Source organism: Lissotriton vulgaris, chromosome 6 (assembly GCF_964263255.1).
Source record: "Lissotriton vulgaris chromosome 6, aLisVul1.2, whole genome shotgun sequence".
Classification (NCBI taxonomy): Eukaryota; Metazoa; Chordata; class Amphibia; order Caudata; family Salamandridae; genus Lissotriton; species Lissotriton vulgaris.
In genome coordinates, this window is record NC_141694.1 from 1,678,491,457 (window position 1) to 1,678,518,415 (window position 26,959).

General features: G+C 44.6%; 1 protein-coding gene across 2 annotated transcripts in view; it reads left to right on the plus strand.

Moving 5' to 3' along the window:
- Positions 1 to 26,959, plus strand: part of FLVCR1 (FLVCR choline and heme transporter 1) — a 163,967-nt gene that overhangs the window by 27,170 nt on the left and 109,838 nt on the right. For both annotated transcript variants that reach the window (XR_015296689.1, XM_086927868.1), the window contains exon 2: positions 22,678 to 22,822. Coding sequence is in view for 1 of the 2 variants with exons in the window: in XM_086927868.1 (XP_086783994.1) it covers positions 22,678 to 22,822 (145 nt within the window). In the remaining variant the exon portion in view is untranslated. The remainder of the gene's footprint in view (positions 1 to 22,677; positions 22,823 to 26,959) is intronic.

Sequence of the window (26,959 nt, forward strand, 5' to 3'; positions counted from 1 at the left end):
ACTTTTCCCCCTTCCCTCCACGTGTTCTCTCTCTCTCCAGCCGTACCCCTTTCCTATTCTCTTCATTCATTCAGTTCTTCCTCTTCCCTATCAACCATTTCTTTCCATTCCCCTCTCGCTTTCCTTCACTTCACATTCCACTTCTTCCCTTCCCTTTTAACACCCTCTCATCACTTGCAGGTCTGTCAACTTTTTTCTCCCTTTTTAGGTCTCGCCTGTCGATGCGAATGCGCATCGAGCAAGCGAGACTATGGGGGCTTATCCACTCTTTGTCCAACTTGCAAGGAATCGTGGCGATTCCTTGCAGTGCCCGTGACTTTTCAGCTGCATGCGCATTGAGCTTAAAAGCGCGTGCACATGCCCCCAGCCGCCTGCCTTGCCTACTCTCCCGCCCCCTCACTTCTTGATTGCACGGCCGCTAGGCCGTGCCTCCCCTACTCTCCTCCTCCTACTCTTGATCTTCACTATTTCTTATATGCTCTTCACATGTTTTACTTTTACACATGGCTTATGTAAACACCACTTCTCCTGGTTCCTTATCAAGACTCTGATGTCCGTTTACCAATTTAAAATGGCGGCCGTTTTTTCATTTTTTGTTTTACTAAATTGAGAACTATGATGCTGGCCAGCCTCTTTTTGTTCTTTGGCCAAGTGATAATCGGCAAACTATTCTATCAGATAGCGGCCGTTTTTCTCAGATTATCGATCTACTACCTTGTTGTAGGTCCGACTTGTGTGTACTATTATCACATACTAGCACATAACACTTGAACATTCTAAGATGGCGGCAGTTTTTCTTGCCAAACTCCAACAGGCTACAGTCCTTTTTCTAATGCACCCGAATCATTATTTAAGCACTGCCGGTCGTGTCCGCTTTACTGCAGCTGTTACGAACGCGGCACGATTCTTTGCCTTTGGAATTTCTAGGATCGTAAGCTTTCTGACTTTTGGTAGCTAAGCCTGCGGCATCGATATGGCTTGAGGGAAATGAACTAATTAATATAGATGTAATGCGCTGACGGCTAAATCGAGATTCAGCCATTATATAAATATTTTTACTAGTGCTTTTTCTCATAGCGGTGACAATTATATTGGTCACTCTCTTACCGCTTTCCAGCACGATGATGGCGGTGTCAATATTTTTCAGAACTACATTTCTGACAGCGTTCCTCTCTCTGAGTGCTAACATGCAGATACTTAATGGACTATGTTTCTAAGCATGTGTTTCATGATGAGTAATGCACAGATATATCATAAGAATTGTTCTTGACATCATAATGTATATTGTGCATTAGTATGCAATTTTTTTGTTTGTGATACAGCCCATTGATCAAGCTATGAGTAGTTTGAATGTGCAAATTTTATTTTACTCTGTATTGAAGGTGTGTTGAAGACTAGAATTCATTGCATGCATACAGGTTGTGCAAGCAAGTGTACCACCTAGATTTGATTGGAATTTTTGCTGGGGTTGGGTTCAATGATTGAACACTTTTCTTGAATATCAGTGAGAAGCCCATAGTATCTACATGTCTCACTACTGACAGTATTAGTTTTTCGCCTTTGCACCGTCACACACCCGAAAACTCACACCCCCTCACTCACCCTCACACCCCCTAACGCTCACACCCCCTAACGCTCACACCCCCTAACACTCACACCCGCCTAACAGTCACCCCCTAACACTCACCCCCTCACCCTCACCCCCTCACCCTCACCCCTCACACCCTCACACTCACTCCCTCAACACCCCACCCTCACCCCCCTCACCCTCCCTCATTCACCCTCATTCACCCTAACACACCCTCACCCTCTCACACACCCTCTCACACACCCCTCACACACCCCCTCACTCACGCTATCACACACCCCCTCACACACCCCCTCACTCACCCTCTCACACACCCCCTCACACACCCCCTCACTGACCCTCTCACACCCGCTCACCCTCACCCTCACTCTCCCTCACACTCCCTCACCCCCTCACCCTCCCTCACCCTCCCTCCCCTCCCCTCACCCTCACCCTCACCCCCCTCACCCTCAACTCCCTCACCCCCCTCACCCTCACACCCCTCACCCTCACACCCCTCACCCCCCTCACACCTCTCACCCTCACCCCCCTCACCCCCCTCACCCTCACTCACCCTCACCCTCACTCACCCTCACCCTCACTCACCCTCACCCTCACTCACCCTCACTCAGCGCAACCACAGCATCTTCACTAAATATATTTAATAAACTTTAAGCTATTGGCAATATAAAATAAAATCCATTTTATTTACGTATTAATTATTAATTGTTTTTTAAAGCCATTGATTTTTTTTATATCAATACATATAAGTCACATATAAGTCCCGTTAATACAAAACATGTTGCTTTACAAATGCTAGAGGTGTCACATTTACAAAAATTATAACTATTGGCTTTGTAAAGAAGAAAGCTATTAATTTAGCTATTTAGAAAAAACAACACATAAATAAAAAACAAAAAAATAAATAACACCTATAGCTCAAACTTTACTACTGCGAGACCTATTGCATTTCCAATGCTTGTTAGCCTAGCTGAAGCGCGCATGCGCTGCTCGCTCTGCGAAGCATTTCTGTATTCGGGTATGCACTAGCAGCCCCGCCCACTCTCCGCCTATATGTGGCTTTGTGTCATTATTTTTAGGTCTCGCACCTTTTCTATTTTGCAGAAATAGAAAACAGGGGTGAGTCCTTATGTCGCTGATCCAGTTCTTTCCCCAAAGGATCTCTTCAGGCAGCTGATTGGCTCTCAAGGAGGATTTCCAACAGTTCATGTGCAGCCCAATCATGTGACCTGCTCTCATGCACGAGCCTTCAAAGCCTCAGCCATTTGCTTCCCAACCAGCGCTGCAGGCTTATTCACGGCCGCAGGCCGTGACTTCAAAGGGTTCCGCTGCCCCGCCCCCTGCATCACGGCCATCTGTTCCCCAGCACCTCCCCTCTCTCTCCCCTAATTATTCACTGCTGGCCGGCCGCAACATCTAGTTTAAAGGCCTTCTTCTCCTCGGCACTCCGAATCAAAGTGCGAGCCTGCTCCCTTCAGTTACATCAGTGTGGAAATATACTTGATGCGACTTCAAGTCCCCAAGTTAAAAAGTAACCTCGGATTAGGCGAAAAACGGATTCTAGATACAGACGGAATGTGAAACAAGTACATGCTTCTTTATAATCCTACACCAGTGTCACTCTAAACGGGATCTGGTCAGAGGTCTCCGATCGATTTTCATCCATAACATGCACGTTTTTCCTTGTTTGAAGCCCATCTTTCTGAAATATTTGATATGCGTTAAGCAAACGAAGCAACAGGCCGGGGCACGAATCCCATATATTGCGATCCTGTGGCGAGTGGACGGGAAGAAATCCCCCTCCCCCACTGCCCGTGCGAAAGATTCATTCCTCATGAATAAGGCGCGCATTGCACTCCCCTGAAACCAGTGACCAGGATCAGTGCCTCTCTCGAAGACGCTCAACAATCACAGAAGCATCACAGACACCGCTCGTGGCGGGTTGGTTGATCCGAGAGAGGTGGCAATCTTTATAACGCTGACAGATCTATCATCCTCCCAGCACCCTCCCCGCCCCTGCACTCCCACTCCCCCATTCTCTCAAGAAGCCACTGACCCCTTCTGTGGACTCCGTCCTGCGGGGGTCAGAGGTCGGTGTCCTTTCAAGCCCGGCACGTGTCGCTGCTCGGGCTCCCTCCCCTCCGGTCCCTCTGCCCTTCTCTCTCATGCGGTGGATGCACAGTAACACCCCATGGCCGCTGTCAGTATCGTCCACACTGGACGGATCTGCAGCTGTGCGGCAGGCAGCACAAGGCGGGGAGACATACATTGGAGCGCACGCCGGACGCTGTGTTTGATATTTGTAAAATCACAATGACAAAAATACATGCAGAGACAGGCCCGTAGGCAGATCAACAGCGTGCGCTGGGAGTAGGCACCAGACCGCACCATCCACGAATAAAATGCTGCAGCTAAGTACACATTACACCTACAAACATAAGAGGACGCAATACTTCCACTGAAACTGACAACACTTACTCATTAGCGTACAAAAGTACTGATGTGCATGTACCTAAAGCAGAAGGATCAAAAAGCTACGTAAAGCGAGATATATCTAAAACGAAGAGGCAGGGTTGAAAAACAACAGACACAGCTATTCAGATACAAATCTAGCTATCTACAGATAAACTGAGTCAAACAAAGCAACACACACACACCCAGATACATAATACAGATACACGCCTCTCACTCAAACACCCATATATAGGCACAGACGGAGACACACAGCAACATATTGGAAATGTATAAACAGAAAACCACAAATGAAAATACACAAACACAGATCCTTACATATACAGTCAAGCATTCCAGATGGCTAAAGGCAGGGGAAAATACTTATGTCCACAGGACAAAGACTTACAAATCCAGACGCACAAAACATAAGTAGGTAAAACCTGTGATTCTGGGCATCTCACTTAATCTCCCTGTGCCCAAAAAATTAATGAATGTGTCCTTGTGCAGTGTAGCTGGTGCTCTCCAGTACCCTCGGGATCGAGTTCGCGCTAGATAAAAGTGCACTAAATAAATACATATTTACAACCCACGTAGGAACAGAGATGAGTATGCATTTACAAACAGTGCTCAGGCACTCAGGCATACACACAATTACTCATACAAAATACACATACAAAAGACGTTTACAGAAATCCATACAGGTAGGTTGGCACATTAATCCAGCCATGTACGTATAATACATTCACACACAACACACCGACATCTAAACAACCGATATCTTGACCCCCACACACAAATATGCAGGCAGAGAGGTATTCTAAGCTTTGTTAATATACTTACAAATGCATTGGTATTCAGGAATAAGCCACTAGAACGGGACAGACCGCTACAAACACTCTAACATTTGAGACAGTTTATTAAACCAGCACCGTGTAATCTTAGGGGCACAATGTTATGTTGTTCAGTGAACACATAGTTGTGGCTTCACAATTCGAAGTCTACATCTCCCTAATGTGGCTGTAGTGTACTGAGCCATATATCATCTCCAAGGAAGATCTGCCTAATTGCATTTGACAGCGGCCCAAAGCAGTAAAGAAGAAAAGTTCTTGAATCGCTGATGTCTAAAAACGTGAAAAGAGGAGAACAATGTTTTTCTTTTTCTGAATAGTCTGTGGACTACAGTAACTTTTTGTTATTTTCTTGGGTTTGTAATGCCAGTAGATCAGTATGTCTAACCCACGAAAGAAGAGACTGTGATCAGGGTAATCCTAAAAATACAGTAAACTTTGAGCAAGATTCCTAATACTCATAAATGGTTTAAAGTAGGTGTCTTAATTCTGTATGATCGAATGAGGCCCTGTCTGTGTGTGGTGTGAATCTTGTAGTATTTGTAGCTTCATAAGCTCACAGGCTTTCTCTCCTTTTGTCTTACCCCACAGCCATCTGTTGCTTTGCGTTCGGCCTCAGGCCGGCATTTCTCCTCCCCTAATTATTCACTGCATGGCCGGCCGGCACATCAAAGGCTGCTGCTCCCCATGCGTCTCGTCACCCTTCCTCCCTTGTTGTTCTTTGCCTGCTGGTTTATTTTGTAGACCGTAGTTTTGAGTAAGTACTATGCAAGCAGCTTGAAACACCACGCACCATTCCCTCTTAGTTCCTGAGTTTGCACGGCAACACTTTGACTTAAAATGTAACTCCACTGAGCCGCTTTCAATACTAATGTAAAGGAGTAGCAGAGGTGAACGCCACTAACACAATTCATGGCAGTGTGCCTTTATTTATTTATTAAAGGTGCAGCTTTCACTTTGAGCTTGCATTTCTTTGTTCAGAATCAGCGCCACTTTCAGGCCCCCTGATTAGTTAATTAAATACTATTAGTTTTGTGTTTTCCTTCATTACAGAAAATTAAAATAAACACCTGGCTATAGTATGAATGCAGCTCATTACAAGGAGAGCCCGGCTGCTTAATTTTGTGACACAGAGTTTATCATGATTATATTGTACACTACTCCGGTGTGGTGGGACTGGCTGACTCACTCCATTGTGGTTATGAAGATGAGCATCCAGATGCCCTTTGCATAGGAACAGCTGCCTGTTCGTTTTCACTACACCCTGGCACCGGCTAACTCTCTCTCTATACCCTCCCAACTCCTTTTTTTTCCGCCTTCATCGCTATCGTATCCCTTCAACTCCGATCTTAGCACATACACATTCCAAAAGATCAGGCCCTCCCTCCCACTCGCTGGCTCCCCCTGTAGGGCATGGCTGGTTATCAGCAGCTCTGGTGCATCTTCAGGTACTCGAAATCGAAATGTATAATCCTATTCATGGCAGACTTTGTACTAGAATCAGCTGCCTAACCAGTGATGTGGTTTTATGTCTTCTAACATTGTGACGCATTCGCCTCATCTCCCGCGTTCATTCTTTCCAAGGAGAGCCAGTCACTTTCTTTCTCTGGTTTCCGCTCGATTTTCTTCTACATACTGGATGCTCCATTTCCTTCTCCATCATGGGTGTAGGATGACCATTGCCAGGCACTATTATTAATTGATATGTACAATGCTGCAGGGGAGATTGTTCTATGACCTTCATACCCCCTCACCCTTACCCTCACACCCCCTAACTCACCCTCTCTCACCCTCACATACACTCACTCACCCTCACCCCCTCACCCTCACACCCTCACACCCCCACACCCCCTCACTCACCCACACACCCTCACTCACCCTCACACACCCCACTCTCACACACCCTCACCCTCCCTCACCCTTACCCTCACCCCCCCCACCCTCACACACCCTCACTCACCCTCTCACCCTCACACACAATCTCAACCCCTCAGCACCACCACATTATCACTCAGCACCACCACATTATCACTCAGCACCACTCAGCACCACTCAGCACCACCACAGCACCACCACAGCACCACTCAGCACCACCACAGCACCACTCAGCACCACTACAGCACCACTCAGCACCACTCAAGCACCACTCAGCACCACTCAGCAGCACCACTCAGCAGCACCACTCAGCACCACCACAGCACCTCTCAGCACTACCACAGCACCACTCAGCTCCACCACAGCACCACTCGGCACCACCACAGAACCACTCAGCACCACCACTCAGCAGTGCCACCACAGCATCACTCAGCAGCGCCACTCAGCACCACCACATTACCACTCATCAATCATTATCACTCAGCAGCACCACTCAGCACCACCACAGCACCACTCAGCACCACCACAGCACCACTCAGCACCACCTCAGCATCACTCAGCACCATTCCAGTATCACTCAGCAGCACCACTCAGCATCACCACAGCACCACTCAGCACCACTACAGCACCCCTCAGCGCCACCCCAGCATCAATCTGCGCAACCGTTCAACAACAACTGGTTTAAATATGTTCGCTCAATGTTTCAAGCTTTATTACAAATGTCACAAAAAGATGTTAATATTTCACTTCTGTTCTTGGATTTTCGTCACAATAAAATACACTGAACATAATCTTCACAAAAGTTATTTACAAAAGTTTAAGCTATTGCCATTATAAATTAAAATCACTTTTATTTAAGTATTAATTATTTAAAACAATTAAAAGCCATTGTAATTTGTAATATCAATACATCTAAGTCACGTAAATACAAACATGTTGCATTACAAATACTATAGGTGTCACATTTGCGAAAGTTATAACTATTGGCATTGTAAATGACAAAGCTATTAATTTAGCTATTTTCAAAACCAACACATAAATAAAAAAAATTGTCATTTACAAGACCAATAGCTCAAACTTTCCTAATGCGAGACCTATTGCATTGCAAATGCTTGTTTATAAAGGCTGGCTTCCAATTTATTATGAGGCTTGTTAGTCCCTCCTTGGTACCGCCTTGTCTCCATTTCTTACCACCCATAAGGACTGGACCTTTTACTTGGTGTGTTAGACGGTTGGCTTTATCTAGTGGGTGAGCACTATTTCACACGTGCTCTAAAATCTGCAAATTAGGGAGCAGATGCTTGATTGTGTGGTATCTTCATAATTATGTGGAAAACACTGCAGCAGCAGCATCACATACTTCCAGCGGCCCTGGGTATAAGCTTCACAAGAATCTTTCAAATCCCTCACACATCCACATAATATTCAGGCCTAAGTAAAAACACAGCACATCCAACCTACCGGCTGAAACTTGCCCAGTCATTCCTTGTGAGCACCCGTGGTCACCCTGGCCCAGTACATCGTGGAGGTGCTAGATTCTTCTCCCAAACAGTGAAGATTACCTGGCCTTCTAACAGGCTTTGGCTGCTCAGAGCTTAATTAGTAAAAAATGAACCGCAGGACCCAGCGTTTTTCATAGTCAGCAATCCTTGGCGCTACTGAATGCCAGGGTTACCGATTACCAGTTGACACTGGTTCTTATACCACAAAAGGAGGATGCACCTATTATTAACCTCATAAGGATGTGAGACTGGGTCAGCCCCTCCAGGATGTAGCTCCGTGGCCTTCATGTTACTTATAGAGCTCTCCGCAGGGGCACTCAGTCTATTGGGGTACGTTAGAAGACATTTTACAATCTACCTATTTCACCCCCATCTTTCCTAGTCTCTGAATGCTGGCAGTCTCTGCCAGGCTAGGTGTGCAGGGCTGTGGAAGTCGTTTCAGGGGTGGATGGGGACTTTGTTCCATAGAATCAGCTGTGCACTCGTCTGCAGCATGGACCAGTGCTGCTTCTGTCAACACCACAGAGCAAAGAACACATGGGCGCTGTGCATGTACTTGCCAGCTGTGCTGGCTCCTGCACGCCGGCAACACACTCTGTGCACTGCCAATACTGAGCTTTTATAAAAACACAACATAATCTATCCCTTAGGACCTAAATCGGAGATCTAATTATGTGACTGAATGTTATTTGTTTTGCTGACCTTAGAAGAATGAAAGGTTGAGTCTCCCCTGCTATGATTCGATCCTATGACTAACAGACTACTACACACCAATATCCACAGTAGACCTCAACCTCACAGAGCTGTCATCTCATTGACACCCAGACAAAAGACATTTCACTTAACCGAGGTATTGACATCGTAAATGACAGTTACAATGCCTTTTATTTATGTATTGATTATCAAAACAGAGAAATAAAAGGCTTTGTCATTTACAATGCCATAGCTTAAACTCTCGCAAATGCGAGACCTATTGCATTGCTAATGCTTGTTTTTTGATTACCCCCAACATCAATATTTAAAAAGCCCTCCGCTGCCCCAGCATCTCCCCAACCTCCGGGTGCAGTAGAAGATCAGCGTTGTAGGGCGTTTTACATTTTGGTAAGGGGTAAGCAAAATGCAAGTAGCCGGAGTGCTGCCGACCCTCTTCTGCTGCACCCCTGGCCCGTTTCTTCACAGTCGGAACCTTGGTGAAGGGCTTAAGAGCGCTTGCCACCAGACACAGAGACTATGCTGCAGCTTTTTGTGTTTCGGCCAAGGAAGATAGACAGAATGCTGAGCTGAGGTTTACATTCAAACCTGGATTCCCATTTTGTGTGGTCGGGAGCTGTAACCAGTAGGTCACTTGGCCTCCATGACATTTTTGGTTTATTTTGGGCTCGAGATTGCGAGATGACTTCGAGCTGAGTCAGAGCCAGCACTCTAGCTCGAGCCTGGCTCAAACTTTCAGTGACTAGCCCACCTCTAGTAGGACTACAAGCAAAAACTGACCTGACTAGACAGGGCTCAATAACCTGGAAAAGCCAGGCAATGATGCATCAAGAAACACCAAATACAACTTTTTCTGCACAATATCATCTGTGATAATTACATTGCTTTCTGATCAGGGCTGCTAACTCATTCTGTCTGCACTAAAACACATGCCCTCCGCTGTGTTTTTGTCAACACTCCCAGGACCTGCCAACTTTGAACATGGCATTATTGTGTGAGAAGGGGTTGGACCTGGAAAGGGGGGTCTGGGCTAGGTTTGGCTGTAATTTGATCCTCTGCACCCTAGCCAATCATGGAGGGGGTGGGACTTGGAGATCAGCACTGCCCTAGCCAACCCACTCACTCTTTATATAAACAAACAGCTAAGGCTTCTGAGGCTCTTGCTGACATCCTAAGGAGGTTGTGAGACTCCTGCTGAACTTTAGCTTCCCAGAGCCTCCAAACAGGAGGTTAGAAGGACCCTGCAAGGGGGTTCCGCTCACTTTGTGCCACCGTGTGATATCAGCGATTGGTCAGGATACACTGTGAAGAGAGTGAGAGCAGGTATTGTGTGAAACACCTGTGTTGGTATGTCTGCCTCTCTGCAAACCAGGACATTTTCTAAATTTACTGAAATTGTCCAGGACAGATGGTAAAGAGGAGGACTGTACCCACAAACAAGGGACACCAGGTCGTCCTCGTTGGATATATGTTCAAAAGGAGGAGAAACGGGCTATTACTACTCAAGGATGAGTAGAAGGTCCAGCGGCAGCCAAAGCCCAGAACTTCAGGAATTCAAAGAATGCTGCGCCGTTCCTGGAGGAGGGTGGGGAAAAGGAATTAAATATGAGTCATGTGATGCGAAGGATGTTGTTGGGGTAAAGAAGAATTACCCTTGGGCATCCATTTTGTTGGATATAGTGCCCTCACACACCTTTGCAGGTGTCATGCTTCATCATTTCGGCCTGCTCCTCGTTGGGCCGGCGGTGCAATACCCAACGGGCAACACCTTAAAGAGGGGCTCTTTAGCGCAGATCTTTTTCCAACTGCCTTATAGATGAAGTGCGGGTGTGGGCCCAGAGAGGGTTGTAGACGTGTCGGGTGGTTAAAATAAAGCTCAGGGTACCAGGGAACAATTTATTCTGACGGTCCCCTGCTCTAATTAAAATAGATTCTAGAGGGTAAACGCTGGAATATTATGCTTCCAGGGACCTTCTAGTGTGTGCTATTGTTCGGTCAACATGTTTCTCGCTATTGTCCATTAACAGGCGATTCTTCAGGACCAAGGAACTATTTAGCAAGTATCTATTGAGTTCACTATCTACATAGAATCATTGCCGCTAATGTATAAATTATGTGTATACAGTAGTGTGATTCAAAAGAATAAAATATATGAAGGGGGAGGGGGAGGGGGAGAAACCGTATCCCTATATTACCCTTCTTGCGTGGAAATGCCTGTGTAAAGCTGCAATTACCTAAAAAGTGTAATGTTCAGATTACAACAGTATCCAGTGGGTAAAGCTTCAGGTTAGATCTTCTCGCTGTCGTCCCTTATCATGGTGGCCCAAGCTACAATTGCATCGATGACTACAGATTGAGGTTGATTGGACCTTATTGTTAACCACTTGTGAAGGCTTTCGACATTAACTTATTGCCCTGACGAAGTTCATTTCCATGAACGAAACGCATTGGCTTATGTTTGTTTTCTGTTGATTTTGATCTATTGGAATAAAGATGGTACCAACGAAGTAACTGGTCGTGCTTCATTATTGAATACCACTATACCCTGGTAGTGCATCGCTCCATTGCTTTACTAGTATTGGTTCCCGAGCTGGCGGGTTGCAGCCTTCAACGGCAGTTGCAGGAGCAGGTTGTGCACACTACCCAACCAATTGATATTTGATTACACCTGGGGTGACCACACTGAGGCTTGTGCGGCACTAGGAGTCCGCCGTTGGATCCTTGTTTCTATTGTTCTTGTGACATAATTTAATGAGCACTGACAAAGCCAAATGCCCAAGTGGTGGCAGAAGGCAGCGCTAGACTCTACATCGTGCATTGGGGTAACTCGGGAGGTCACAGAGAGTGGGGGCAGGGATACATAGAGATGACCACGAGGCACTAATTAAATTCCACCACAAAGCTCGTAAGCTTCCTCAAAATGCCATGGCTTTAAGGACAGCCTGTCAGTCCAATGGCAATCCTTAAGCAATGTCAACCTCCAGTGGTTTAACTGGGATGACCAAGATCCCACTCTGTACTGCATGTCTATGCTGTATGTATCTAGTAGTATATTAATAGCATGTGGCCTTCCTCTCACAGCTATAGCTGTCTGTACGCTGGACTTAAAACATGGTAATTGAGCACATGCATGCTATGTAACTGCATGCTTACATAGTGGGAAATTGTAATGGTTAGCATTTGCTGCATAGAGACAAAGAATATGACCTAGAAGCGTGTGTGAATGTTAAATTTGTATGATATATATTACACATTATGTGCCATTCTTTTTGGCGTAAGGGCAGCCATGTTCATAATTGGATGGAGCTGAGTATACTCGTGATTTCCCAGAGAATTCTCTTTGAAGGCAATGAGCTTTGAAAACCGTCGTGAACTTTGAGAGAGATGGTGGCTCCCATGTCACCAGAAAGGGTGTGCCAGTGCAGAGGGACAAATAGGCTGAAGGGTTGAAATCTGGAAGCCACCCTGGAAAGCTTGGGTGAAGTAAATATGTTTTTTGCTCTCAAAATAAGGGAGTAGCGGAATAGGGTCTCAGTAATTTATGTGGGGAAAGGAACATGGACAGAGTTAAATACTACGATGAGAAAAATCTGTATTGATCTTTTGGCTGACAGAAGTGGGTTTGTGCGGATGAGACAAATATAACACTAAGAGCGATAGTGATTGAATTTCGTGTAGGAGACAGTACATGTTGGTTCAACGACCTGGGCGGTAAAGGTTATCCAGTTTAAATTAAAAAATTAAAATAAAATAAATAAATAAATAAAAAAAATAAAAAAAAATATTGTGTTCTAATTTCCTAATGTGGTTTTTAGACTGGGAATTTGGGAATGTAACACGCGATCCTTCCCCGGTAAAAATGTTCATCTCTCTTTAACCTCAAGGTCTAAACTGTTTGTATGAGCTTTTGTTGTGATTTTATAGTTTCTATTAACTTTAATAAAGTTTTACTTAAACTGGGAATTTTACCCCCCGATCCAGTTACATTAGCATGGATTACAAAGCACAAGGACTTCCACCAGATTCCTTTCTTACAAAAGAACCAGATAGTGTGTTTGTCAAGGGAGCTGACTTCAGGCTGTGTTGACAAGTTAACGTTTCCTAGTTAAGAAGCAGCCTGAATCATTGGTGGGAAAGAAAGATATGTTTTACAAGTACTCGCTGACGTCAAGGAATGTCTTACAGAATGTGACAATGGAGTCATGTGACTGTATCTACTCTGGCGTGAGATTTTGTAGTGAAAGGTTTAGCAAACAAAGCAAACCTCCCACATACTGAGATAGCAGAGAGAAACTGAAGAGGAGTGGGTTCATGGAATGCGAATTCACAATGTGCACACTGAGCCTTTCTTGTCCTGAATCATGCCAGCTTCTGGTCACTGCTGCAGTGGTAATCAATGTGAAACTTGAATATTAGGAGAGGCCTACTGTATGAAACTATTATTACAGCAGATGCGGTGTGTGAGATATATTTTCAGATATTGACTGTTAGTCCAGCGGGAAAGACACTCCTAACGAAACTAGTTGGCACATCAGGACTTTGAGGGAACCCTCTAACACGAGCTTGGAAATTAGTCCTTTCCTCCCATCCTGCCAACACTCCTTTGCAGACAGAACTCATTCAGGGAAGACAATATTGTAGAGGTCCCAGACTAGGTTGTTGCCTGTGCGACAAACCATATATTCAACAAAAATAGTTCTCGTGGACAAAGTAAGATCTCTTTATTGTGCTCTGTATAAAGTTTCTCCTTCGGCATCCTACCTCAGTTCCATATGCCATTGTGCTTACAAATTATTAAATATTCTTATATTGCCGAAGAGAAATATTGTTGTTCTTGAATATATTTTTAGGCCTGGTACCTTGTGAGCCTTTGTTTTTCGGATACATGTGCTACAAACCAAGCAGAGCGGAATTCTGTAAGATCAGATGAATACTGAGAGCAGAGCATATGAGAAGCAGGGGTTAATGAAGGGAGAAGGCCCTCAGCAAGAACCATGACCATATGGGACCTTTAGTGATAGACATGGTGTACAGGTTGGAGGCTGTGATTTTTGTGTGCAAGAGCAGAAAACAGGCTCTAGAAATCGTACCGGACCAGAGTCCGCTGCTGATGTCTTTTAATATCTCAATGGCTCTGCAGGTACCATCTGTAATCTGGAAACCAAGATGGATAGGGTGTAAAATGCTTTATAGGCGACCAAAGCGCTTGTTTTAACACATCAGGATTAATGGAGGTAACTGAAGAACTGAGAACTCTAATGATGAACTTCCTGAATGGAAAGTTAAGACTTGATGGACGACGACGGATGTGCCTTCATCCGTAGGATCAACAACACTCCATCACATATAATCGTATACCCCATTATATTGCATGCGTTGTATTGCATGGTGGAAGATCAGATCAAACACTTTGATCTAAACACTAAATAGCAAGTCCAAGTTTTCTGTACCTTTTTTTGGGTGTTTTTGTAAGTTTGTTGACTGGAATTATTTCTCAGAGAGGTCTTCTGGCTGTACACAAGACAAGAGGACTGTACATAGAAGAGAGCTTTAACAGAGAGGGTGGTGCTGGGGAATTGCAGATGATAAAGAGGGTATCAGAAAGAGGCTTTGTGCGATTGGATGAGAGTGCTGGTGTACCCAGACGCCTGATTCGAGCTAAAGAGAAGAAAAGCTGCGGTTAATTGGAGACTCACCAGTGGGTTTAATGGGTCCAGCATGTGTTAGAAATCAAGTTAAGCTACAGGTACAGTTGGGATTAAAACCTTCCAATTGATTCATATTGAAGCCTCACAAATGTTCATGGATATCTTTAAAAAAAGATGGGATTACCCAGGGACATATGTTAAAGCACAGAATGTTAGCATACCTGAGACATAAATAATCTGCCTTCTTGGTGCTGCCAATACATACATTAATTTAGGAGATCTATGAGGCGTTCAGTGCTTGCCAAGGATTTAAGAAAGAGATTGAGCTATATCAAGAAGTGAATGCATGCATGTGTATAGAAATGATGAAAAATGCACAGTAAACTATAGGCAGCAGACACATACCTGGGTTGCATCAAAATGTTATGCAGCTGTTCGAACAGGATCATAAGGAAACGCTGAGAGAGTCAGTAATGTCCTCTTTTCTAATCCCTATATTTGTCTTCTCTTAACTTTTATGCTGAAACATTTTATGCTCTCCATAAAAACGCTTTGCACCTGGCAAAGGGTTCCTTCCTCTTACATTTTTAAAAGCTACAGGTAAAGATGTTCAAAACATTACATTTTTGGGAAGCTCTTCAAGCAAAGGCATGCATGGACTCATGGTGATATGTTGTGCATGTGAACTGACAGTGAATCAGCCAAAGGTTACAGAGATGGGAATTTAAGGACATGGGAGCACTTGGGCAGAATTGTGCTTTTTTAGTCTCAGTTTTGATTAAAATTAAATTTTTTAAATTTAAAATATTTATTAAGCGCAACATTCACTAGCAGTTTCTTGGCGCTGTGGAGGGCAGGGTGACAATGGGGAAGCGTGACTACCATACCAGACGACTGGTGGACCTAAAGAAAAGTGAGAGCATATCACAGAGGAAAGGCCTGTTTGAAAAGAAAAGTTTTGAGGTCTTTCCGAAAAGGAAGGTAGTGTGTTGCCAGTCTTAGGTGGTCCGGTAAAGAGTTCCAAAAGGTGGGTGCCAGCGTGGAAAAGTTCGACCCGCCCCACTTCTTGCGCTTAAAGCGGGGGACCACCAACAAGGACTGAGACGAAGAGCGAAGCTCTCGAGTGGGGATATACTCCCTAATCATAGAAGAAATGAAGGCGGGAGCCAAGCCCCGCCGTGAGTGGAAAACCATGCAACCCAACTTAAACAAGGCCCTCTCTTTGACGGGCAACCAATGAAGTGCTTTTAGAAGAGGAGTGCAGTGATGCGAACGGGAAAGGCCATGAATAAGTCGGGCTGCCTGGTTTTGAACCAGCTGGAGTTTCCGTAGGCTATACGCTGGAATGCCGTTGTACAGGGCATTCGCGTAGTCCAGCCGGGAGACAACAAGAGCGGACATAATCAACTTGAGTGCCGGAAAAGAAAAAAAACGGGAAACAGTGCGAATAGTGCGAAGTGTGAGAAAGCAAGAAGAAACCACATGACTGACTTGTGAGTGAAGAGTGAGTTGATTATTGAGCGTGACACCTAATGTCTTGACTGAGGCAGAAGGGGAAGGAGGGGGCCCAAAAGAAGAAGGCCAGAATAGAGAATTCCAGGGACTGGAGCAACCACCCGTGAGGACCAACTCGGTCTTGTCCGGGTTCAACTTTAGGTGGTTGTGATTCATCCAGTCCCTGATGAAAACCATAACTGACTGAAAATTAGAAATAGAATGAGAAGAAGAGGAAAGATTGAAGATAAGCTGGAGGTCATCCGCATAATTAAAAACGGTGACCTCCAGCTGCTGCAGAGCAAAAATCAAAGGACAGATGTAGAGATTAAACAAGAGAGGGGAAAGAGAAGAGCCCTGAGGAACACCACAAGTGACAGGTAATGAGGTAGCCGAAAAGTCTCCCAGCCGGACCGCCTGGGTGCGATCCCTTAAAAAGGAGGAGAGCCAGACCAAGGCCGAGCCCCCGATTCCCGCCGCTCCGACACGGGACAACAAGATGGAATGGTCCACCGTGTCGAAGGCGGCGGAGAGATCGAGGAGCACCAGGGCCTGATGATGGTTTTGGTCTGCTCCCTCCCTAAGGTTGTTAAGGACCGACACCACAACGGACTCCGTGGAGTGTCTTGGTCGGAATCCTGCTTGTCGGGGCGCTAAGGCGCCGTTCTCCTCAATGAAGGAGCTGAAAATCGTTGTTACATACCGCTCCAGCACCTTGCCCAGGTAGGGCAGCAACGAGATTGGACGATAATTGGCTGGAGCGGAAGGGTCAGCCCCCGTTTTCTTGAGGATCGGCACTATAGTGGCAGATTTTAGGGAAGGAGTCACCACCCCTTGAGTCAAGGAATTGTTAAGAAAAGTAAGAGGGGGCAAGGGACAAACAGTATAAATGTGTTTGAGGATGCGGGCTGGACAGACGTCCGTCGGAGAGCCCGATTTAACTTTTGGGAGAATGGCCAGAAACGCATCCTCAGTGAGCGGAGGAATGGAAGTGAGGGAAGACCGGGCAATAGGGGGGGAAGGATCAACGAAGGCCGGGGAAGGAGGAGGAATATTTAGTTTAATGTTGGTTATTTTATCCAAAAAATAAGAATTAAGGGAATCACATAAATGTTGAGTAGGCAGGGGTTTGAGAGATGCCCTGTCCGAGTAGGCCAGGTCATGAACTATGGAGAAAATCTCTCTGGGTTTGTTTTCTGCCACCAAAATTTTGGCGGAAAAATAAGCAGTCTTTACATCGAGTATAGCTCTCTTATACTCTCCCAGGAGGATGGTGTATCTAACTTTCAATGTAGGACAGTATTCCCTTCTCCACAGCCTCTCTGCTCGCCTAAGAGCAAGCTTCTTCTCCTTTAACTCTTCGTTAAACCAGCGATTGGATTCGTTGGGACGTCTAGTTGATATCCGACGTAGGGGAGCTACCAAGTCGCATCCCCTGGCAAGCCAGGTGTTAAGGATGGCGGCTTGGGATGAAGAGGAGAGGCCTGTCAGCTTAGGCGAGGAGTCCAGTAGGGAGGATGACAAAGACTGGAGGTCAGCACGACCCCAGTTACGTGCCCAGGTGTTTTTGGCTAATGGAACTTTCGCCGCTGACCTGTAATGGAGGGAAAAGGCAACTAAAAAGTGATCCGACCACGGACAAGGGGAAACAGAAATGGATGAAATAGAACAATTGAGGGACCAGACCTGGTCCAACACGTGACCATGTTTGTGTGTAGGAACTTGGACGTGGGAGACCAAGTTCAAGGCCAAAAGAAGTTCAGAGAACTGTTTAGAAGAAGTACATTCTTGAGCGTCAGTGGGCCAGTAATTAAAGTCCCCAAGTACAAGGACCGAGGCATGGTTGACCACTAAGGTGGCCAACAGATCCTGTATGGAGGGCAAAAATAAAGGTGACAGCTGGGGCGGACGATATACCAATAGACAGGTAAGAGGGGGAGATAAAGTAGGAAAAGAAACTACAAGATGATCTGTGGGAATAATCGGGGGTGATGGGAGTAGTTGCATGTTAAGGTCAGACCGGGCAATAATAGCCACTCCACCCCCCGCTTTGCCAGCCGGACGATCTGAGCGTAGGGCAACATAGGATGGAGGAAGGGTAGCCAATAGAGAGGGCAGGGACGATTCGCTAAACCAGGTCTCGGTCAGAAATAATATATCTGGCTTCTGTACCTCAAGCAGGACAAACAGGTCCTGGCAGTGCCTAACCGCCGACCTCGTATTAAGTAAAAAAATGGATAAAGGGCGGAATGGCGAGGCATTAAGGCCGGGAGGCAGCTGGGTCGAGCAACGAATAGAAGGGGCCAAGTGGGCAGGGACTGGCTCGTGAGTAGAGGGACTAAGACCAAGAGATTCAATATCAGCAATAGTGGCATCCGCCAAAGGCCACTGGCCCTGTAATGCCACAAGATCATTGGCAGAATAGATGAATCGGCGGGCATAAGGACGTGCCCCTAGCCCCGTCTGGCCGCGGACGGGCGCAGACGGGCTTGCCTTAGGCGCGCCTTCGGCGCGCCACCGGCGCGCCCGCTGCGCTCGTCCGCTGCGCTTCCAGAAACACATTGCCAATTATAGTCTTTCCCACGCGAGCACTGGACCGCTAACTCCGGCCAGGCTCGTGGGACACCCCTCCCCAAGATGGCGGCTCGCCCTCTCCTCTCGGCCCCGAGAGACCGGCTGGAATTCACGAGGGAGGGCAATGGAGGAGCAGGGGTGTTAGTGGGACCCTGCACAACAAAAAGCAGGTTAGTGCACTTTAAAATTACAATTTCGGTAAAATCGCCGTTTTTTTAAGAAAGTCCAGTGGAGTAAAATCACACACTCCCACCACGTAGCAGCTCTCCAACACAGTGACCGGGACCCTCCAAACCGACCCCAGGCGCTGCCACTAGCCTGAGAATCAGCTGAGATTACCTTTGGAAATCAAGCGAGTTTGGCTGCCAGCTTCCAAAAAGGTAAATATTACAGACCACTTTCATGAGTAGAAGGCAAGGGCTCTCACCTCTGCCATTCTAGCTGTAAATTGTGGGGATCAGTCTGCCCGAATGCATATATTGTCGAACTATTGTTGATATCTGATACGTTTATGAGATGACGCGGTTGCATCACGCTTCAGGTGGGTTGTTTTCTTGTTTGACTGAGTAAACCTCAATAAAACGTTTTACATAAAAAAAAGAGTCAGATTCTGTCAGCTGTTTGATGCAGGGTTTACCCAGAGGACTCCATGTAACATAAGAATCGATGCTCCAGCCCTGGCTTTTCGTTTAACAGCCTACGGCATTCTGGGAGTTGTACTCCTGGTTGTCTTGAGTTGATCCATTTGAACTCCCCTACCTGAACTCATTGTATTGTAATAGGACAGCACAGCTTTGGGTTCTTGTTGGCAAGGAATGATCCAGTAACCTTAATAGTAAGAACATTCTGTGTTGCTGAGATTGAACTCTGTTCTAAGTGGAAGTTAAAGCACTAAATATAACATGACTGGGGTGAAGGAAGAGAGAGCAGGTTAGGGCAGGGCAGAGATTTATTGCAGCACATTTACTCTGATCTGGAACAAAAGTACAGTTTCTGTTTGATTTGTAGTGCAGTACAGATAAGAGTGGCCTCACTTCACCACAGTTAAAAGTATGTGTGCACTTTGTGGCCAATATTGGTTGGTATCGTCTGTGATGTATACAGTGTCGTCACTGTTGATGTTTTGCCGATGCCCCTATATTTGATGTTATCATGGGTGGTGTTGATGGTGACAATAGAGATGTTCTTTGCAGCGTTGTTTCATTTCACCGTCAGCAGATCCGAGCAATGCGCAAGAGCTGCAGGGAAATTCAAACAATGTCGGGTGGGATCTATGAAAAGACACTTAGTGCCTTATTCAAAACTCCTTGTAAATACCAAAAGGGATTTCAGTTATTGCAAAATGTATTGCTCATCGGAATTTGTTCCTTTTTCTATTTTGCCCGGAAAAAACCTTGCAACGAGAACAGGAAAGCTTGCTCAAAAAGAGGGAACATTTGTGGTACTGTGTACGCAAAACAGTTGTTGAAGTGGGAGCGATCTATTGGGAATGACGTTCCCAACCTTTCTTAATTTTACCTTATTAATTCCCTCTTTTCTTTTTTTTTAAAATTGTTCCTGAGTGATTAATCCTGAGTTCTGGAGTGCGTCCTTCTAATAGAAACTTCTTTTTTGCACTAGGTAATCTGATTTCCAAATTACTAAAATATATATTTGACGGCACTTGTTTTTTTCTAATTTACTAATGTTCAGCTTTACTAACACTTTGCATTGGGTTTGCATTGCAAAAGTTAGGCAAACCCAGTGCAAAGTGTTGTGGTAGGATTTACTTTCCAACACAAATCATGAGTTGCATTGGAAAGTTGCATTAAGTAATTCACAGTTTGGCTATCTACTACTTAGCTCTACTTTGCATCAAGGGGGCGTGCCATGGGTGGTGTATGGATGGTCCAAGTTGTAGGCAGGCATTTGTACCAAAAAGTACGCCTCTTAGAGGCATGCGCAACCGTGGACCACGTTTTACAAGTCTCCACCTTTGCACGAGTGCTGCAGTATACAGCACACATACAAAGTGGTCAAAGTATTACGGTCTCAATTTTGTCCTCAAAGGCCCCCTTCCAGTACAAACCTAATGCTTGTCAGTACTCCTACACCCTTTGTTCAAGGGAATGTGTCCTGGCACATGGTAGCCTAAAGTACACAGAGCTGGGCGAGAAAAAAACAGGGCCATGTCTTTGTTTTCCCATCACCCTGTTACAGGAACAAAAGATTCAACTACCTTCAGCATGTATCACCTATTCCTATGAACATCGATGATCTGAAATGTGTCTTAGCTTAGAGTTTCTCCATAATTAATGAACATTAATACAGTGAAACATCTGTATTTTTTTATATAAGAAAACTGTGTTACTTCTGTCCATTTTCTGTAGTGTGACTGCCTGCATGGTTGGCAAACCCTTCCTGAAAAGAAAAGATTTATTTCCTAGAACTCACTTGAATGATATGATTAGTCACCTTTGACGTCACTCACAGATGCACGTTAAGCTATTCTCTTTAGCAAACAGTGACATTTTACCTACAAGAGGATCAACAAGCATTGTTACAACCAATAGTTTGCATTCGACCCCTGACTGACAAGTCTGCTGCAGTGAAAAAAAAAATTCTTATTTCTGTATACAATGTGCATATGAGATAAAGAATTAGTGTATGAGGAATCAGAGTACTTTTGAGATGTAAAATAGCCCCTCATGCATTGCAAGCACCCAGAAGGAGATAAAATGACACACCACACTGCCAAAAGTATGAGATGAGATGTATATATAATCTCCTTGGAGTAGCAAAGTCTATTATTTGTATCTTTTGAAACAATAATACCAGTTGGCCCAGACCGAAAAAAGGGTGAGCTGGTAGTGGTAATGCAGAGCTCTTGATACCCAAAGCTTAGAACTAAATTGTTGATTCTCTGCAGTTTTCATCCATTATTGCTTTGTTTTCCATGGCTTTCACCGACCGTCACTAGCGTGAACATCCGATTCGGAATCTGGTTATTCACTGCTATGAGTAGCACAGTGGGTAATTGTAACAGGACTCGGTGTTCTGCCTATGGGCCATATGTATCGAATTCCGGCTTTTGCGAATCGCAAAAGGCTGTTTTGCATTTTTTGATATGTATTAAAAAATCGCATCTTAAGGAATCGCAAAAATTTGCGATTCCTTATTTTGCTATAGCATTTAAGGAATTGCAATTTTGCGATTCCTTAAATGCTATGTATGAAGCATTTTACTATAGCGAATTTAGCTTAAGAAATCGCAATTTACCACCAACTTTCAGTTGGTGGTAAATTGCGATTTCTTTTAAAAATGCACTAATTGGCATTTTTTAATGTAGCATGTGACGCACATACATGCCCATAGGGCATGTATGTGCGCCATATGCACACACATGCTGATTTCAGGGGTGCAGCAGGTTGTCCTTGAGACACCCCTACACCCATGAAATCAATCTCATTTTGCGAATAGCAAATTGCGAATCGCAAAATGAAATGCATTTCACAATCATTCCTATGGGCCTCCTGGCCCATAGGAATGCATGGGAAAATATTCTTTATTTGTGAATTCGAAGAAGATTATTTACATACATCCCGTTTTGCGATTTCTAAATAGCGATTCCTTAACAATCGCTATTTAGAATTCGCAAAACGGAACTTTGATACATATGGCCCGAGGCGATAACCACACCAATCTCTTCCCAGGAATGCAAGGATCTTTTGGAAAGAGTGTGCCTGTGAATGTCGAGAGTCAGATTAACTACAGAAGTTGTTGTAGTTCTGATGCTGGATATTTGTGATTTTGAGATCCTCTTCCAATGGGGTTCAGAACGAGCTCTTCAGGATAAATATTGCAATGTAAACGAGATGAAAAGCAGCATTCGTTCTCTGCTCTTCCCACTGAATGCTTTCCTTTACAATTGCTGCTTGATCGCCCTGTATGAAGTGGTCTTCTTGAGTGCTCGTGCTCACGCGATGTTCCATTTTATGTTTCAGCTGGGCACCGCTGTTGGCTTCCTTCTGCCGCCTGTTTTAGTTCCAAACACACCCGATGACGTCAGTCTGATGGGACACAATATCAGCATCATGTTTTATGGCACGGCCGCAGTATCCACTTTGTTATTCCTTTTAGCTGCTCTAGGTAAGTGCACCAGCTCTAATCCTTAAAGTGACATGGACTTAACAATATCATAATTGAACACATATTCTGTTGCATTGTATTGTTGGGTAGGGTATATTATTTTATTTCTAGTTCACAAATCAATGTTTGCATTACTCGTAAACATAGCAGCTGCATTTCTGTTTGTCTTTATAACAGTTATTGCACATTTTGTGTGCTCTCTTATGTTATTTTGATTTTAAAATAAATCTTTTTAAATATACCCATTGTTTCCTAGGATTCGTGACTGTGGCCTTCTAATGTGAAAGAGGGTTTGGGTTTCGCTAATTATCCCTGCGATATTTCATATTAATGATCGTTACCTGAAACACATCACACTCAAGTACGGCTTAGTGGGTTGCGTGGTGGTTGCCGTCCAACTGGCCATCTACCTTGTGTTCCCACATTGCCAAAATCTTTAGTGCCCGGGGGTCTAGAAAGCCTATTCCTTAGAACATTTCACTGTAGACTATGCACCCAGAGTTAGTGGTGGGGAAGTGGTGGGGAAGTGCATTTGCCCATGTACAAGAGCGCATTGTGCACCATCTTTGGTTGTTGCTTTGATGTAGGCCCACTTCTAGCCTTTCTCCGGCCCATCAGTAACGAGAATGAAGAGCACACTCATGACTGTGCTGGGTAGAGTCGTCTGAATGGTTTATCATGTTCCATCTCAGGTTATTCATCAGATCTCTTATTGCTCTATAATGCTGTCTAACTTTCCCCAAGGAAACTCGTGGAGGGTTTTTGAAGCTGTAGATGTTGTCTTCGTTAGGTGATTGGCATTTTGGATGCTCGTTCCTCCACTCTTACCTCTACCCTATATTACGCCAGATTCAGAGACATACTCATGTGCTTCCTCCACCCGCACGTTCCTGCAAGGTCACTATGCCTTGCAATTTATGCTGTGTTTGCCCAATATATCTATCAAGGGGTTTCCACTGGTTTCTCAACTAAGATACACATTATGTGTTCATTCATTTCCTAATATCTCACTCACTCTCCTGCTCCCCTTATTTATCCTTCCCTGCCCTTCTTGTAGTACCCTTCTTACCTCATCAATAAATTTCCCATTGGCCAATCTACCAGTCCACCTTGAGACCCCCTATAAACTACTCTTCCTCTTAATTCATTTCAGTCTCTCCCAGGGCACCATATCTTGTGTATCTCACTTGGGCATTTAGTCAGTACTTTTTGGCTTTCGACACTCCTGCTTCAATACGGTTTTTGTCATGTATACTAACTAGCAGTGTCAAAGCCAATAGGTTTGGCCTATGCAAGACCTATTGGCATTGTCAGTATTTTTGTTAAACTATTGCACAGCAGCGCGGGATTCTATGCAGCATGTCTCAAAGTAAAATTAAATGCTGTGGTGTGTCCAGTGTTGACTGCGCCATCACGCTTTGTTTACATTTAGTATAAGCCATGTTGCACCGCAGCCCGCACTTCTGTTCAACATCTTTAAAAGAGAATTAACTATGCCAAATAGCTCTGTGTGCCTATCACTTCCCCTCCATCCGTCCTGGTGGAGCTCCCCAATACCCTTGTCTATAAAATGTGTGCAGAACTCTATGCAATACTCTCCCTTTTAAGATCAAATCCCCAATACCCTCAAATCCTCTGATCACTACTGAAGAACCGGGCCTTTGGGCCTGGTGGCGCAGGGCACGCCTGAAATCTTGGAGTTCACCTGCCTTGTTGCACAGAGACACGGAATATTCTGTTGGTGTAGAAAACCAAGTTTATTAGCTGCATCTAAGCACAGTTGTCCAAGAAGTACATCAAGTAGGTTCTCAGTAGACTGACAAATTTCTCCGTGGCTCACAGTCTTTTATAGCCAAAATACATCTGTACAAACATACACCCAATGCACAAAGTTTTAGCCAATCAGAAGAGTTTGAAAACAAGGTGTTGTGCAACCAGAATGCTCTCTGCTTACATGTTGTGTTATCCAGCCCCCCAGAGTTAATCAATACTGGTACCCATAGTTCAGTGTTGCAATGGCAGGACATGTCTGTATGCTTCAAAAGAAAGGTTGTGAAATGGGAAAACACAGGGAGAGAATAGCGAAGGCCAAAAGATAAGATACGGCAAGAGAAGAATACTAAAGGCTAACAGATAGTTGATACGGGGATTAGGTAGTCCAGACAAGGATTAGTTAGGCCGGCCGGTATCTGAGATTGGTTTCAAAACAAGGACGGAGGTTTTTTTGACACGTTGCAGTCCAAAAGGGCAGAGACACTTCGTTCATCGAGCAGTCTGTGTAAAGGCAACACAAAATGGCGGCGAATGTAAGATGGAGTCGAAATTAAAGAACCTCACTACTGGCTGGTAATGTCATCTAACATTACTTTATACTGTGGTTTGTTGATTATGCAACATTTTCACCTTATAAAGACATCTTGGTGATGAAGGTGAACCCGAATTGGTGAACATATGATATTTATTTCTCCACACAACTTATAAGCTTCTCAAAAATTATTAATGAAACAAATTTTGGGCAGATTTCTGAAACTGATATTGTGAGTGATGCTTCTGGTGATATGTCTGATTGAGATCCAGAGGCATGTGCTAAGATATGAGATAGAACCTCCTCCCATGTCTCCAGGTGACCCCTTGCTACCTTACAATTAAGGGGGTCACTGGATTTAAAAATTATTTCTGAAGGTCACCAGTCATCAATGTAAAGTGTGCAAGAAGTTGTTGCAGGGGGAGCAAAGTAACAGATGTAGATATATAGGGAGTAGTGGATTGAACTCGCTGGACTCTAGCTAAAAGCATGCTTTGGAGTGTACAATACTAGCTAAAGGCATGCTTTGGAGTGTACAATACTAGCTAAAGGCATGCTTTGGAGTGTACGATACACTCCATTGGCACAGTAAAGTCATTATTTTTATCTTATCTGAATGTCTCTAAGGCAGTGGTAGATATATATAAATCCACCTGAAGTTTGTGCTTCCATTTCAGTCATAAACCCCTCTACCTTCCCATACCACATACACCCTAACCTCCATCAATTCCTCATGATTGCTAAGATGCCTCTTCCGATCATGCTGGCCCTAATCGTAACTATGCCCACTGCCTTTTTTAGAAGGACAAAAACTATAAAGAACATAATTACTTGTTTTTTATGTATTTTTGTTCTTCTCATATCTTTTGTTATAATTTTCTCGTACCCATTTTGTATACCAAGACAAACCTGTGTCTTTGCCATGTAAAAATCACACCAGATGAAGCTTCACATGACCTGGGACATAGACCCCTATAACCACATCTGGATGAATCTTGATAGTTTAGTCCAGGAAAGGCCCAAGAGTAGAGGGACGTCAGGACTGGAGATTGCATTTCAGGTACAGCACTTACTCTATACAGTTATCTTTTTTGCTTCCTGACTCTATGATAGAGGCATATCTGAATTCTGGAAAAAAGAAGATGGTGAATTGGCTGTAGGGGAGACACAAAACTGTAAGAGATCCTTGAGCTAGGTTCTATAGCAGAGCAAACCGTGTTCCTTGGAGCCAGAGCAAAATCACTAGCAAAACCTATCCCTTCTCTGCATGGACCTGTAACATGACCCTGCTGACCAAAAGTAATGGACGAAAGGATGCAGTCAGCTTTTGGGCTGGACTCTTCCACTGATTGCGGAGACAGTAGAGAAAATGGGCAGCATATTTAATTATTTTTTTTAGAGTATTATATAGCGCGATCTAGACCAGAGGAATCCGGTATCGGAGCGATTTACATGAGCACCAGTTTTGTTACAGAAGGACACATTTATTTATGTTAGGCACGGGGAGATTAAGTGATTTGCCTGAATCACAGGATGTTGAGCGTCGTTGCCGATACTCAAACCCGGTTCTCCAGGTTCGTGGTTGACCTCTCTAGCTGTAAGGCTACATCCTCTGCCCGATTCTCTTCTCGATTCTCTTCTGATGCAAATAGGTCCATTCATTGGGTTGAACACAATAAACAATTATCTTCCAATCAAACTGGCGAGAAAGAGGGATTGGGTACTTTCATCAACAGATAAATGGGATGCTTACGCTAGGATGCTGAGCTTTAGATTTCAGGAAATATCAAACTCGTGTTCTCAAACCATTCCAAGCAAGAGGCGTATTGGCA